General features: G+C 31.1%; 1 protein-coding gene across 1 annotated transcript; it reads left to right on the forward strand.

The window, feature by feature from the left end:
- The first annotated feature begins 10120 nt into the window (after positions 1–10120).
- On the forward strand, positions 10121–11307 carry LOC132602904 (putative GDP-L-fucose synthase 2). The gene has a single exon (XM_060315712.1). It carries the CDS (start codon positions 10215–10217, stop codon positions 11154–11156), a length of 942 nt encoding a protein of 313 aa, XP_060171695.1. The 5' UTR covers positions 10121–10214; the 3' UTR covers positions 11157–11307.
- The last annotated feature ends 5155 nt before the right edge of the window (positions 11308–16462 follow it).

Genomic DNA, 16462 nt, shown 5'->3' on the forward strand with positions numbered 1-16462 from the left:
TTGTGTCCAATGTCGCAATATTAGTTTGTATTGAATATCATTCTCGGTTAGTTTCTAAGCATCGAAGTTTGAAAATCATAATCAAAATCTCCAAAAATTAATAATCTTGACAAAGTTGTTGTGTGGGGGACTAGTTCACCATTAAGGAAATCTTTACATGTTGATGATTTAACCGACGCGGTTATATTTTTGTTGGAAAATTATAGTCATTTGGAACATGTTAATGTGGAGAGTAGAAATGAAGTTAGTATTAAAGAATTAGCTGAATTGGTTAAAGAAGTTGTGGGGTTTAAAGGGGAGTTAATTTAGGATTCGACTAAGCCAGGTGGTACACCAAGAAAACTTATGGATAATCTCCTACACCAAAAAAAAAAAAAAGATTCCTTAAGTTTTAGTTGCCATACATTTTTCTTTGCATATATTCGATGGCATATTAGTAGCCATCATTTTTGGAAATCAATTATTAATGACTAAGTAATAGATTATGATTATACATGCATCAATTATTTGGAATGTACATAATCAACTAAATTTAAATAATTAGCATTATTTATAAATAAATTAGATTCATTGTCAGAGGCGTATCTAGCATGTTAGATGGGGTTCAATTGAACCCCTAGCTTGCGACGCAGAGCATAAATTTATTTATAAAAATTTACTAAAACTATAATAAATAGTAGATATGAACCCATAACTTTAAAAATATAATGGGTTTAATGCTAAGAATCTCAGGATTGAACCCATAGAGTTTAAATCCTGGACCCGTCTCTGTAATCGTTGTACCAGACAATTTCAAGTAAATTAATTAAGGGCGAGATATGACAAGTGCATGACTCACTTAAAAAGGAAAAATGGTAACATTTTTGGATAAACACCTTTTATAGAATAGACTTTCCTTTTTCCAACTTCAAATAATTCACATGGAAAAGTTTTCTAAAACATGAAAAAGGTTAAAAGCCTGTATATGTGCAAGAATGCTGTCTTTCTATTTCATGTCCTAACCTTTTTAGTAATGTCAAATGTTTCAAGCTCCACAAAAATCAAATCAGGTTAAAATCAATTAAATTTAGTTTCTTGAAACATAATTATAAAAGATCATATTTTCTTGCACTAATTTCTTATTTTTATCAAACTTTTTTCCTTGATTTATTTCCTAAATAGAGTAATCCCTTATATACTTACAAATGCATGCTTTGATTCATAAAATATATTACAACATTTGTATTGATTGACACCAGAAGAAGAAAAACAAAGTTACGCGGATTTGACACAACATAGGAGAACCCGCCCTTTATCAGATTAACAATTCAACATACCACCCCAAGTCGTTAAAATTTATAATCACTTTCTCTTTTTGAATAATAACTAGGGAAATTAGCACTTTTAGTCCCTCGACTATTGATAAATTGTGATTTTGCTCCTCGTGATTTCTACTTAAGTATATATAACAATCAATTAATTGATATGTGCAGTTGTCTTTTGACCGCAAAACTTCAATTTTTAATGAATTATTAAGTGTGAAACCATTCAACTGTCAATGTAATATAGTTTTGAGAAATAGTCTAAAATCACATGTTCTTACATAAAGCGACCAAAACACACATTTCAGTTAATTAAAGGTTAAATGGATTTAGTGAAATATTACAAGGATCAAAATTAAAATTTATTAATAATTGAGGGACTAAAACTGCAATTATCCCTGAAAACTAAATCCACATTTTCACATATAATTTAATAATTCGACTAATTTTCTTTTTCCAAATTTAAGATACTCAATAATTATAGTATGTTGTAAGAAATTTCTCTTACTTTTATTTGCTTATAAATCTTCTTTTTCTTTTCACCGTGGCTTAAATGTTTTTTTCGCATTATTTAGCCCCTCCCTCTAATGCCTTTGTCATTTCACACACTAAAAATGTCGATAATACTTCCGCCAAGATCTTCGTCGCCGGCCGCCATGATTGGTAAACTCAACCGAGGTAAAAATTTATCTGCATCAGGTGTTTACACCAGATCAATTAATGTATGTCATTTGTTTGAATATATATAACTATCACTTAATCATGACTAATTAATATATATATTCACTTTATTAAATCGCTTAATCATAGTAAATGCATTGAGTTGATATAAACACACCTGGTATGGATAAGTATTTACCCTCAACCAATTAGGTTTCACAAATCTCCTCCTCTGTACACATTCCAATCTCAATCTCACCAACTAACTAAACTACCCTAATTAAATAGGAATTCACTTAGCTTTTAGCACACCCTACTAACTTCTAGAATAAAATAGTACTAAGTATTTTGACTAAATTACTCTAAATTTTAATTTGCATATATACTACACATTAAGATCTAGTGACTTGACACTTAATAAGGACAAATCTGGAAAAAAATAAAAAAATAATTCCTTCTGTTAGTGGACCTAAAATACTTATACTGAACAAAATAAAAAAGCTACGTGAACACTATTATAAATCGGATGGAACAATTATTTTTTAAATTATTTGTTTGAGCTAAGTGACTATTAATTTGGGACGGAGGGAGTAATAATCATATAGTAAGAAATTTCTCCGACTTTTATTTACTTATACTAGCGTTATTTGGCATATTAAAATTAAATTTGCATTACTTTTTTTCTCTCTCGTTGTGATATAAAGTTATTGAAAGATTAGTTCGATCTTTTCTGCAAATTTCAAAATACTAAAGGCTCTCCAAAAATTAAAATTGCACCCAAAGTATTTAAAAATTGAATAAAGACCTTTTTGTCCTTATTTTAGACTTCTTTTTAGCATTATTTATTTATTGAATTTTATTTAGATTTAGGCTTTGTAAATTTCTTGAGATCCAACTTAGCTATGACATCTGTGTGATTAAAAACATCTATTATGATCTATAACACTTTCTTCAAAAAATGAAGAAAAATAATTTGGTTCAAGAGACATCAATTATATATGCTGTATTTATTCTTTCGGTGATATGTTAATAGATGTTATTTTCATTTAAGATACACAAAATACAATGAAAATATGAAAAGAAATAATGACTTTTCTTAATATAATTAAATCCTTTTGCTTTCCAAAAACTTAAGTGATGAGGACATGCCATTTCTTCCTTTTGTTAGTTTATAAGTGGCACATTATTTTATAAAATGTACATTCTAATCACTTTTTAAACAAAAATAAAACTTCAACGCTTCATGCTTAATTTAATCATGTGTTTCTATGCTAAACAGACAACCTCATCCTTTTTAATAACCCCCCCCCCCCCCCCACACACACACAAAAGGAAAAAACGGTACTCAAAAACCTTAAAAATGATTGCTCTCTTTTGTTACACAATTGTTTGATGCTCCCTCCGTCCCAATTTAAGTATCTTACTTTTCTTTTTTATTTGTCTAAAAAAAAGTATCTATTTCTATATTTAGTAAGTTTTAGCAAGTTTTAGATCACATGATTTAAAAGACTACACACATTTTTAATTTAAGACCACATGATTCAAAAGTCTCTCTTTATTTCTTAAACTTTATGCCGAGTCAAACTAAGACACTTAAATTGGGACGGAGTGAGTATTACTATTCCTTGGAAAACTAAAAATTATGTAATATTTAGATACACAAGCGTAAAATATGTCATTTTCTTTAATTATACACATCAGTTATAGTTGGAACGATTCTAAGGATTTACAAGTTATTCAGGCTAATGCGTATATTAAAGGAGGTGACATATTTTAAGTAGTTAACTTGTCTATGTAATAGACATTTGAGAATAGACGCAAAAGTTTTTTTAAAATTTAAATAGAAAATGTCAAATAGAAACATATTATCATGTGTTCGGGTGCTTAATTGAAATAAGTCGTAATTTATGTGTTTATTTAAAATTTACTGACAAATTTTAAAAAACTATTAAGCCAATAAAACAATATATAGTAGGAGAAAAATGAGACATATAAAAGAAGCTATATAAGCAAGCAATAAAAGGACAACTAAAAGGTTGAATTTGGAAAAGAAGCCTTTTGGTTAGTGAACATTAATTAGAAGAATCTAACTAAGTAGTTAGTAACCATTAGTTAGAATCTAACTAAGTAGCCGTTTGGACATAAAAATTATTCACTTTTTTTCAGAATTTTTTTTCACTTTTTTACTTTTAGGCGTTTGACCATAAATATTCTGAATACAACTCCGGAGTTGTATTCCGGAATACCAAAAACAAAAAAAACTTATTTTTCAAATTTTTTTCACTTTTTTACACTACATTTCACCAAAAATTATGGCCAAACACAACTCCAACTTCAAAAATTCCAAAAAAAGTGAATTTATTTTTGGTATTTATGGTCAAACGGTACCTAAGTATCTCTCATCACACACCCACAAAAAAAAAAAAAAAAATTCCAAAAGATAAGTCAGCCATTGCCTATTTATCTTTCTTTTTACATGTCTCGTTTTTCTCACACATATGAGATCTTAAGTATAGACACAAAAAATAATGGCAATAGATAAGTCAGCTAAGATCTACGTTGCCGGCCATCGTGGACTGGTCGGATCCGCCGTAGTCCGTAAACTCAACCAACTCGGCTTCCACAATCTCATCCTCAAAACTCATTCCGATCTCGATCTCACTAATCAATCAGATGTCGACACGTTTTTCTCCACCAATCAACCTGATTACGTCATCCTTGCCGCCGCAAAAGTCGGCGGTATTCACGCAAACAAAACATACCCAGCTGATTTCATAACCTTAAATCTCCAAATCCAAACAAACATCATCGTTTCATCATTTAAATACAAAGTTAAAAAACTTTTATTTTTAGGTTCTTCTTGTCTTTACCCTAAATTTATATATTTAATACAAAAAGTGTCTATTTCTATATTTAGTAAATTTTAGCAAGTTTTAGATCACATGATTTAAAAGACTACACATCTTTAATTTAAGATCACGTGATTCAAAAGTCTCTCTCTATTTCTTAAACTTTATACCGAGTCAAACTAAGATACTTAAATTGGGACGGAGTGAGTATTACTATTCCTTGGAAAACTAAAAATTATGTAATATTTAGATACACAAGCGTAAAATATGTCATTTTCTTTAATTATACACATCAGTTATAGTTGGAACGATTCTAAGGATTTACAAGTTGTTGAGGCTAATGCGTATATTAAAGGAGGTGACATATTTTAAGTAGTTAATTTGTCTATGTAATAGACATTTGAGAATAGACGCAAAAGTTTTTTTAAAATTTAAATAGAAAATGTCGAATAGAAACATATTATCATGTGTTCGGGTGCTTAATTGAAAGAAGTCGTAATTTATGTGTTCATGTAAAATTTACTGACAAATTTTAAAAAACTATTAAGCCAATAAAACAATATATAGCAGGAGAAAAATGAGACATATAAAAGAAGCTATATAAGCAATAAAAGGACAACTAAAAGGTTGAATTTGGAAGAGAAGCCTTTTGGTTAGTGAACATTAATTAGAAGAATCCGCTGTAGTCCGTAAACTCAACCAACTCGGCTTCAACAATCTCATCCTCAAAACACATTCCGATCTCGATCTCACTAACCAATCAGATTGTTATTCTTGTTTGTTGAATGAGTTTAATAAGCTTGTAGAAACCTTAGATGAATTCTTGATTATCTGTTGTACTGATTTGAGTACTATGTTTATGTTAATTATATTTCCAAAGATCCAATTTTTATTCGATTGTGTCCAATGTTGCAATATTAGTTTGTATTGAATATCATTCTCGGTTAGTTTCTAAGCATCGAAGTATGAAAATTATAATTAAAATCTCCAAAAATTAACAATCTTGACAAAGTTGTTGTGTGGGGGACTGGTTCACCATTAAGGGAATCTTTACATGTTGATGATTTAACCGACGCGGTTATATTTTTGTTGGAAAATTATAGTGATTTGGAACATTTTAATGTGGCGAGTGGAAAATAAGTTAGTATTAAAGAATTAGCTGAATTGGTTAAAGAAGTTGTGGGGTTTAAAGGAGAGTTAATTTGGGATTCGACTAAGCCAGGTGGTACACCAAGAAAACTTATGGATAATCTCCTACACCAAAAAAAAAAAAAGATTCCTTAAGTTTTAGTTGCCATACATTTTTCTTTGCATATATTCGATGGCATATTAGTAGCCATCATTTTTGGAAATCAATTATTAATGCCTAAGTAATAGATTATGATTATACATGCATCAATTATTTGGAAGGTACAGAATCAACTGAATTTAAATAATTAGCATTATTTTATAAATAAATTAGATTCGTTGTCAGAGGCGTATCTAGCATGTTAGATGGGGTTCAATTGAAACCCTAGCTTTCGACGCGGAGCATAAATTTATTTATAAAAATTTACTAAAACTGTAATAAATAGTAGATATGAACCCATAACTTTAAAAATATAATGAATTTAATGCTAAGAATCTCAGGATTGAACCCATAGAGTTTAAATCCTGGATCCGCCTCTGTAATCGTTGTACCAGACAATTTCAAGTAAATTAATTAAGGGCGAGATATGACAAGTGCATGACTCACTTAAAAAGGAAAAATGGAAACATTTTTGGATAAAAACCTTTTATAGAATAGACTTTCCTTTTTCCAACTTCAAATAATTCACATGGAGAAGTTTTCTAAAACAATGAAAAAGGTTAAAAGCCTGTATATGTGCAAGAAAAAAAAATGCTATCTTTCTATTTCATGTCCTATCCTTTTTAGTAATGTCAAATGTTTCAAGCTCCACAAAAATCAAGTCAGGTTAAAATAAATTAAATTTAGTTTCTTGAAACATAATTATAAAAGATCATATTTTCTTGCACTAATTTCTTATTTTTATCAAACTTTTTTCCTTGATTTATTTCCTAAATAGAGTAATCCCTTATTTTCTTACAAATGCATGCTTTGATTCATAAAATATATTACAACATTTGTATTGATTGACACCAGAAGAAGAAAAACAAAGCTACGCGGATTTGACACAACATAGGAGAACCCGCCCTTTATCAGATTAACAATTTAACATACCACCCCAAGTCGTTAAAATTTATAATCACTTTCTCTTTTTGAATAATAACTAGGGAAATTAGCACTTTTAGTCCCTCGACTATTGATAAATTGTGATTTTGCTCCTCGTGATTTCTACTTAAGTATATATAACAATCAATTAATTGATATGCGCAGTTGCCTTTTGACTGCAAAACTTCAATTTTTAATGAATTATTAAGTGTGAAACCATTCAACTGTCAATGTAATATAGTTTTGAGAAATAGTCTAAGATCACATGTTCTTACATAAAGCGACCAAAACACACATTTCAGTTAATTAAAGGTTAAATGGATTTAGTGAAATATTACAAAGATCAAAATTAAAATTTATTAATAATTGAGGGACTAAAACTGCAAGTATCCCTAAAAACTAAATCCACATTTTCACATATAATTTAATAATTCGACTAATTTTCTTTTTCCAAATTTAAGATACTCAATAATTATAGTATGTAGTAAGAAATTTCTCCTATTATTTGCTTATAAATCTTCTTTTTCTTTTCACCATGGCTTAAATGTTTTTTTCGCATTATTTAGCCCCTCCCTCTAATGCCTTTGTCATTTCACACACTAAAAATGTCGATAATACTTCCGCCAAGATCTTCGTCGCCGGCCGCCATGATTGGTAAACTCAACCAAGGTAAAAATTTATCTCCATCAGGTGTTTACACCAGATCAATTAATGTATGTCATTTGTTTGAATATATACAACTATCACTTAATCATGATTAATTAATATATATATTCACTTTATTAAATCGCTTAATCATAGTAAATGCATTGAGTTGATATAAACACACCTGGTGTGGGTAAGTATTTACCCTCAACCAATTAGGTTTCACAAATCTACTCCTCTGTACACATTCCAATCTCAATCTCACCAACTAACTAAACTACCTAATTAAATAGGAATTCACTCATGCTTTTAGCACACCCTACTAACTTCTACAATAAAATAGTACTAAGTATTTTGACTAAATTACTCTAAATTTTAATTTGCATATATACTACACATTAAGATCTAGTGACTTGACACTTAATAAGGACAAATCTGGAAAAAAATAAAAAAATAATTCCTTCTGTAAGTGGACACAAAATACTTATATTGAACAAAATAAAAAAGCTACGTGAACACTATTATAAATCGGATGGAACAATTATTTTTTAAATTATTTGTTTGAGCTAAGTGACTGTTAATTTGGGACGGAGGGAGTAATAATCATATAGTAAGAAACTTCTCCGGCTTTTATTTACTTATACTGGTGTTTTTTGGCATATTAAAATTAAATTTGCATTACTTTTTTTCTCTCTCTTTGTGAGATAAAGTTATTGAAAGATTAGTTCGATCTTTTCTGCAAATTCCAAAATACTAAAGGCTCTCCAAAAATTAAAATTGCACCCAAAGTATTTAAAAATTGAATAAAGACTTTTTTGTCCTTATGTTAAACTTCTTTTTAGCATTATTTATTTATTGAATTTCATTTAGATTTAGGCTTTGGAAATTTCTTGAGATCCAACTTAGCTATGACATCTGTGTGATTAAAAACATCTATTATGATCTATAACACTTTCTTTAAAACAGAAGAAAAATAATCTGGTTCAAGAGACATCAATTATATATGTTGTATTTATTCTTTCGATGATATGTTAGTAGATGTTATTTTCATTTAAGATACACAAAATACAATGAAAATATGAAAAGAAATAATGACTTTTCTTAATATAATTAAATCCTTTTGCTTTCCAAAAACTTAAGTGATGAGAACATGCCATTTCTTCCTTTTGTTAGTTTATAAGTGGCACATTATTTTATAAAATGTACATTCTAATCACTTTTTAAACAAAAATAAAGCTTCAACGCTTCATGCTTAATTTAATCATGTGTTTCTATGCTAAACAGACAACCTCATCCTTTTTAATACCCTCCCCCCCGCCCCACACACACACAAAAGGAAAAAACGGTACTCAAAAACCTTAAAAATGATTGCTCTCTTTTGTTACACAATTGTTTGATGCTCCCTCCGTCCCAATTTAAGTATCTTATTTTTCTTTTTTATTTGTCTAAAAAAAAGTGTCTACTTCTATATTTAGTAAGTTTTAGCAAGTTCTAGATCACATGATTTAAAAGACTATACACATTTTTAATTTCAGACCACATGATTCAAAAGTCTCTCTTTATTTCTTAAACTTTATGCCGAGTCAAACTAAGACACTTAAATTGGGATGGAGTGAGTATTACTATTCCTTGGAAAACTAAAAATTATGTAATATTTAGATACACAAGCATAAAATATGTCATTTTCTTCAATTATACACATCAATTATAGTTGGAACGATTCTAAGGATTTACAAGTTATTGAGGCTAATGCGTATATTAAAGGAGGTGACATATTTTAAGTAGTTAACTTGTCTATGTAATAGACATTTGAGAGTAGACGCAAAAAAAATTTAAAAATTTAAATAGAAAATGTCGAATAGAAACATATTATCATGTGTTCGGGTGCTTAATTGAAATAAGTCGTAATTTATGTGTTCATTTAAAATTTACTGACAAATTTTAAAAAACTATTAAGTCAATAAAACAATATATAGTAGGAGAAAAATGAGACATATAAAAGAAGCTATATAAGCAATAAAAGAACAACTAAAAGGTTGAATTTGGAAGAGAAGCCTTTTGGTTAGTGAACATTAATTAGAAGAATCTAACTAAGTAGTTAGTAACCATTAATTAGAATCTAACCATAAAAATAATTCACTTTTTTTCAGAATTTTTTTTCACTTTTTTACTTTTAGGCGTTTAGCCATAAATATTCGGAATACAACTCCGGAGTTATATTCCGGAATACCAAAAACAAGAAAAACTTGTTTTTTCAAATTTTTTTCACTACATTTCACCAAAAGCTACAATTTCAAAAATTATGGCCAAACACAACTCCAACTCCAAATTCAAAAATTTCAAAAAAAAGTGAATTTGTTTTTTATATTTATGATCAAACTGTACCTAAGTATCTCTCATCTCTCTCACACACACACACAAAAAAAAAAAAAAATGCCAAAAGACAAGTCAGCCATTGCCTATTTATCTTTCTTTTTACATGTCTCATTTTTCACACACACACATATGAGATCTTAAGTATAGACACATACACACAAAAAATAAATAATGGCAATAGATAAGTCAGCCAAGATCTACGTCGCCGGCCACCGTGGACTGGTCGGATCCGCCGTAGTCCGTAAACTCAACCAACTCGGCTTCCACAATCTCATCCTCAAAACACATTCCGATCTCGATCTCACTAACCAATCAGATGTCGACACGTTCTTCTCCACCAATCAACCTGATTACGTCATCCTCGCCGCCGCAAAAGTCGGCGGTATTCACGCAAACAAAACATACCCAGCTGATTTCATAACCTTAAATCTTCAAATCCAAACAAACGTCATCGTTTCATCATTTAAATGTAAAGTTAAAAAGCTTTTGTTTTTAGGTTCTTCTTGTATTTACCCTAAATTTGCCCCACAACCAATTCCCGAAAATGCCCTTTTAACTGGACCATTAGAAGAAACTAATGAATGGTATGCTATTGCAAAAATAGCCGGTATTAAAATGTGTCAAGGTTATAGGATTCAACATAATTTTGATGCTATTTCTGCAATGCCGACTAATTTATATGGTACAAATGATAATTTCCATCCTGAGAATTCACATGTTTTACCTGCTTTATTACGTAGATTTCATGAAGCTAAGATTGAGAATGTTGATAAGGTTGTTGTTTGGGGTAGTGGTTCACCATTAAGGGAGTTTTTACATGTTGATGATTTAGCCGACGCGGTTATATTTTTGTTGGAAAATTATAGTGATTTGGAACATGTTAATGTGGGGAGTGGAAATGAAGTTAGTATTAAGGAATTAGCTGAATTGGTTAAGGAAGTTGTGGGGTTTAAAGGGGAGTTAATTTGGGATTCGACTAAGCCAGATGGTACACCAAGAAAGCTTATGGATAATTCAAAGATTGAGGGATTGGGTTGGAAACCGAAGATTTCGCTTCGAGATGGTCTTGTTGATACTTACAAATGGTATGTGGAGAACCATGGAAAGCAGTAGTTCAGGTGTGTTGTTATTTTTGCGAGATATGAGATTGTTGTTGTTGTTGTTCTTGTTTGTCGGATTATAATAAGCTTAATTGAGTTATTGATTATCTGTTGTACTGATTTGGGATACTATGTTTATGTTAATTATTTTTCCAAAGATTCAATTTTTATTCAATGTGCTACTCTCAAGAAATCGCGTTCAATGTTGCAATAGTGATATAGAGCGTAAAAAACTCCAAAATTAACAATCTTGACAAGGTTGTGATATTTTTGTTTGGAGAATTATAGTGAATTAGAACATGTTAATTTTGGGAGTGGAAATGAAGTTAGCATTAAAGAATTAGCTGAATTGGTTAAGGATGTTGTGGGGTTTAAACGGGAGTTAATTTGGGATTCAACAAAGCCAGATTGGACACCAAGAAAACTTATGGATAATTCAAGATTGCTGGATTGGGTTGGAAACCGAAGATTTCGCTTCAAGATGGTCTTGTCGATACTTACAAATGATATTTGGAGAACTACGGAAAGCAGTAGTTCAGGTGTGTTGTTATTTTTGCGAGATATGAGATTGTTATTCTTGTTTGTCGAATGAGTTTAATAAGCTTATAGAGAGCTTAGTTGAATTCTTGATTATCTGTTGTACTGATTTTGGAGTACTATGTTTATGTTAATTATATTTCCAAAGATCCAACTTTTATTCAATTGTGTCCAATATTGCAGTAGTTCATTGTGAAATAGTCTGTATTGAACATCACTCTCGGTTAGTTTTAAGATCAAAATATGAAAATCATAATCAAAATCTCCAAAAATTAACAATCTTGATGAGCTTGTTGTATGAGGTTTCTGGTTCACCATTAAGGGAATTTTTGCATGTTGAAAATTGTGATATTTTTGTTGGAGAATTATAGTAATTTAGAACATGTTAATGTTGGGAGTGGAAATGAAGTTAGCATTTAAGAATTAGCTGAATTGGTTAAGGATGTTGTGGTGTTAATTTGGGATTCAAGAAAGCCAGATTGGACACCAAGAAAACTTATGGATAATTCCAAGATTGCTGCATTGGGCTGGAAACCAAAGATTTCGCTTCGAGATGGTCTTGTTGATACTTATAAATGGTATTTGGAGAATTATGGCAAGCAGTAGTTCGGGTGTGTTGTTATTTTTGCGAGATATGAGATTGTTATTCTTGTTTGTCGAATGAGTTTAATAAGCTTATAGAGAGCTTAGTTGAATTCTTGATTATCTGTTGTACTGATTTGATTACTATGTTTATGTTAATTATATTTCCAAAGATCCAACTTTTATTCAATTGTGTCCAATATTGCAATATTAGTTTGTATTGAATATCACTCTCGGTTAGTTTCTAAGCATCAAAATATGAAAATCATAATCAAAATCTCCAAAAATTAACAATCTAGACAAAGTTGTTGTGTGGGGGACTAGTTCACCATTAAGGGAATCTTTACATGTTGATGATTTAACCGATGCGGTTATATTTTTGTTGGAAAATAATAGTGATTTGGAACATGTTAATGTGGGGAGTGGAAATGAAGTTACTATTAAGGAATTAGCTGAATTTGTGGGGTTTAAAGGGGAATTAATTTGGGATTCGACAAAGCCAGATGGGACACCAAGAAAGCTTATGGATAATTCAAAGATTGCTTGTTTGGGTTGGAAACCGAAGATTTCGCTTCAAGATGGTCTTGTTGATACTTATAAATGGTATTTGGAGAATTATGGCAACCAACAATTCAGGTGATTGTGTTATTTTTGCAAGATATGAGATTGTTATTCTTGTTTGTTGAATGGGTTTAATAAACTTATGGAGAGCTTAGTTGAATTCTTGATTATCTGTTGTACTGATTTGAGTACTGTGTTTATGTTAATTATATTTCCAAAGATCCAATTTTTGTTCAATTGTGTCCAATATTGCAATAGTTCATTGTGAAATAGTCTGTAGTGAAAATCACTCTCGGTTAGTTTTAAGCATCAAAATATGAAAATCATAATCAAAATCTCCAAAAACAATCTTGACAAGGTTGTTGTGTGGGGGACTGGTTCACCATTAAGGGAATGTTTACATGTTGATGATTTAACCGATGCGGTTATATTTCTGTTGGAAAATTATAGTGATTTGGAACATGTTAATGTGGGAAGTGGAATTGAAGTTACTATTAAGGAATTAGCTGAATTGGTTAAGGAAGTTGTGGGGTTTAAAGGGGAATTAATTGGGATTCGACAAAGCCAGATGGGACACCAAGAAAGCTTATGGATAATTCAAAGATTGCTGGATTGGGTTGTAAACCGAAGATTTCGCTTCAAGATGGTCTTGTTGATACTTATAAATGGTCAAGCAATAGTTTAGGGGTGTTGTTATATTTGCAAGATACGAGATTGCTATTCTTGTTTGTTGAATGAGTTTAATAAGCTGATAGAGAGCTTAGTTGAATTCTTGATTATCTGTTGTACCGATTTGAGTACTATGCTTATGTTAATTACTTTTCCAAAGATCCAACTTTTATCCGATTTGCTGATCTAAAGAAATCGTGTTCAATATTGGAATAGTTCATTGTGAAATGTCTAAAAGCATGGATCAGTTTATATTGAGTTTTACTTCTGGTTGGTGATAAACTAATTGACAATGGTAAACAACAGCGGCGGAGCCAGAAATTCAAACAAGGGGATTCAAAAAAAAAAAATCTTATGCTAAGAGGCTGGATTCAACAACTTATATATATGCAAAAAAAAGTTATTTTGCCGTATTTTCATAGTATATTTTTTTCACTTGGTGCAGTATATTTTTCCGTATAGTTCATTGTGATTGCTTTGGACTGCATTAACTTGGTGCAGTTTTTTTCTGGATATATAAAACAGTTGTTACCTTCTCAAAAAATATATATATATATATATATTTTCAACGAACCCCCTTGCACCCCTATGCCTCCGCCCCTGGCAAACAAGGTTCAAAGGAAGGACCCTTTTTCATCTCGTCTTTGAGAGTGTAAATGGAGACTATTTAACACAATAAGAGTTTCTTTCGACCACTTATGCAGATTCCATCTCAATATAAAGATATTAGCTTTTTCTTTGCTCCTAAAAAATATGTTTTGCATCTTCAAACAAGATTTCCATTCATTTAGAAAGAGCTTACTTCCTTCTTTTAGTCTCTGTAAGTCGTGGAATTCGACATGTAATGTGCACTCATGTGCAATATAGTGAGAAACATATCATTTCCATACATTTTGTGTCGCTTTTCTGCTGAAAGAAAACGATTTAGAGGAACCCCAAAGAATTCCTTGACACCGACACATGAAGCTTCCAGTAATATAGCTCTTTGGATGTGGGGTTGCAAGGAATACCTGTGAATGAAGGGGTTTCTGTTTGAGTCTAAAATCTCAGTGATGTGATAGTTTTAGTTTCTATTCTGTGTTACTAACCTTACCTGTGACATAGCTCTGATATCTGCAGTAATAGCTCGAAACTTTGTGGCTTGTTCACTTGAAACTTAAAAGCAACTATAACCTAAATGTCATGTTAGATACTTACCAAAGAATCTCTATCATATACTGCTATAAATGTCATTTGATACCTACAAATGGTACTTGGAGAATTATGGCAAGCAATAGTTCAGGTCATTACTTGAATATTTACAAGATATGAGATTGTTATTCTTGTTTGTCAGATTGTTCAATAAGCTTAGTTGAATTCTTGATTCTCTGTTGTACTGATTTTGGGTACTATGTTTATGTTAATTATTTTTCTAAAGATCCAGTTTTTATTCAATGTGACACTCAAGAAATCGTGTTCAATGTTGGAATAGTCCATTATGAAATGTCTTTCTAGGGAGCTGCAGAGGCGGAGCCAGGATTTTTAGTTTATGGGTTCTGAATAACAATTCGTCTTACTGATTGGGTTCTGTATAGATTATTTATATATTGAACAAATTTTTAACACAAATATGGAGTTTGAGTCTAAGCTACTGAGTTCTACTGAACCCATAACTACAATGCTGGATCCACCCTTAAGGGGAGGAGGACCCTTTTTCATCTCGTCTTGAGAATGTAAATGGAGAAACTACTTAACACATTAAGAGTTTCTCTTGACCACTTGTGAGGAATCCTTCTCAATATAAAGATAATAGCTTTTTGCCTGAGCTCTTTCCTTATCAAGAAAATAGCTTTTTTCTTTGCTCTTAAAAATTATGTTTTGGATCTTAAAACAGGACTTTCATTTATTTAGAAATAGCTTACGCACTCCCTTCTGTTAGTCATTGTGTGTGGAGTTCAACATGTAATGTGCACTCATGTGCATTATAGTGAGAAAAATATCCTCTAAAAAAATTCTTTTTACTCTTTTGCTGAAAGAAAATGATAAAAAGGAACCACAAAGAATTCTTTGACATTGACACATGAAGCTTCCAGTAATTTAGCTCTTGCTATGTGGGATTGCAAGCAGAGGCGAATCAGATTTAAACTTTACGGGTTCAATCTTTAAGATTCCCAGCTGTTTACTCATTGTAATGATAAAATTATTGGTTCAGATCTTAATATATTTGTTGAGATTTTAGTAGATTGTTACACAGACACACACACACACACTCCGTGTCGAAAATTATGGGTTAAGATGGGCCATAGCCAAAAGGCTACATTCGTCTCTGGTTGCCACTTGCCAGTGATACTTGTAAAATGGAATGAAGAGATTTTGGTTTGAGTTAAAAATCATAGCTTTAGTTTAGTTTCTATTCTGATACCAACCTTTCCTGTGAGATAGTTGCTATCTGTAGAAACAACTCGAAAATTTATCGGCTGTTCACTTGGAACCGAAAAGCATCTATAACCTACCTGTCATGGATACTTACTAAAGACTCACTATCATAAACTGCTATAGCACTTTCTTGGTGGTTTTTGTCTATCAATAATATCTTACCTTCCTCAAAAGAAAAAAGAAGAAGAAGAAGGTTTATTAACAAAAGAGGAAGAAAAGAACTGTTGTCATAAGAAGTTTAAGTAGTTCTGCAGGGAGGCATACTGTGCTTAGGTTAGATCAGAACTGACGACTGCTTGCTACTTCCTGCATATTGGTTGCGGGCCTTGACTTGACTTGTTATGTTTGGTATTGCTCTGCCAAAGGTTCCTGCTAACCGGTCTGCAATGAGCTTATCGGTTTTGTGTATATGCTGCAGTCTAACTCCGCAATTATTTCTGACTTTGTATGTTAAGCTGCTTTCGATTCTTAATGTTACTCAGGAGGACATGAAACATAACTTTTGTCTGCAGAAAAATCATTAATGTCAAGATACCTTGATCCATTTGTGAACAT

The sequence above is a fragment of the Lycium barbarum genome, chromosome 7, assembly GCF_019175385.1.
Source record: "Lycium barbarum isolate Lr01 chromosome 7, ASM1917538v2, whole genome shotgun sequence".
NCBI classification, from domain to species: domain Eukaryota; kingdom Viridiplantae; phylum Streptophyta; class Magnoliopsida; order Solanales; family Solanaceae; genus Lycium; species Lycium barbarum.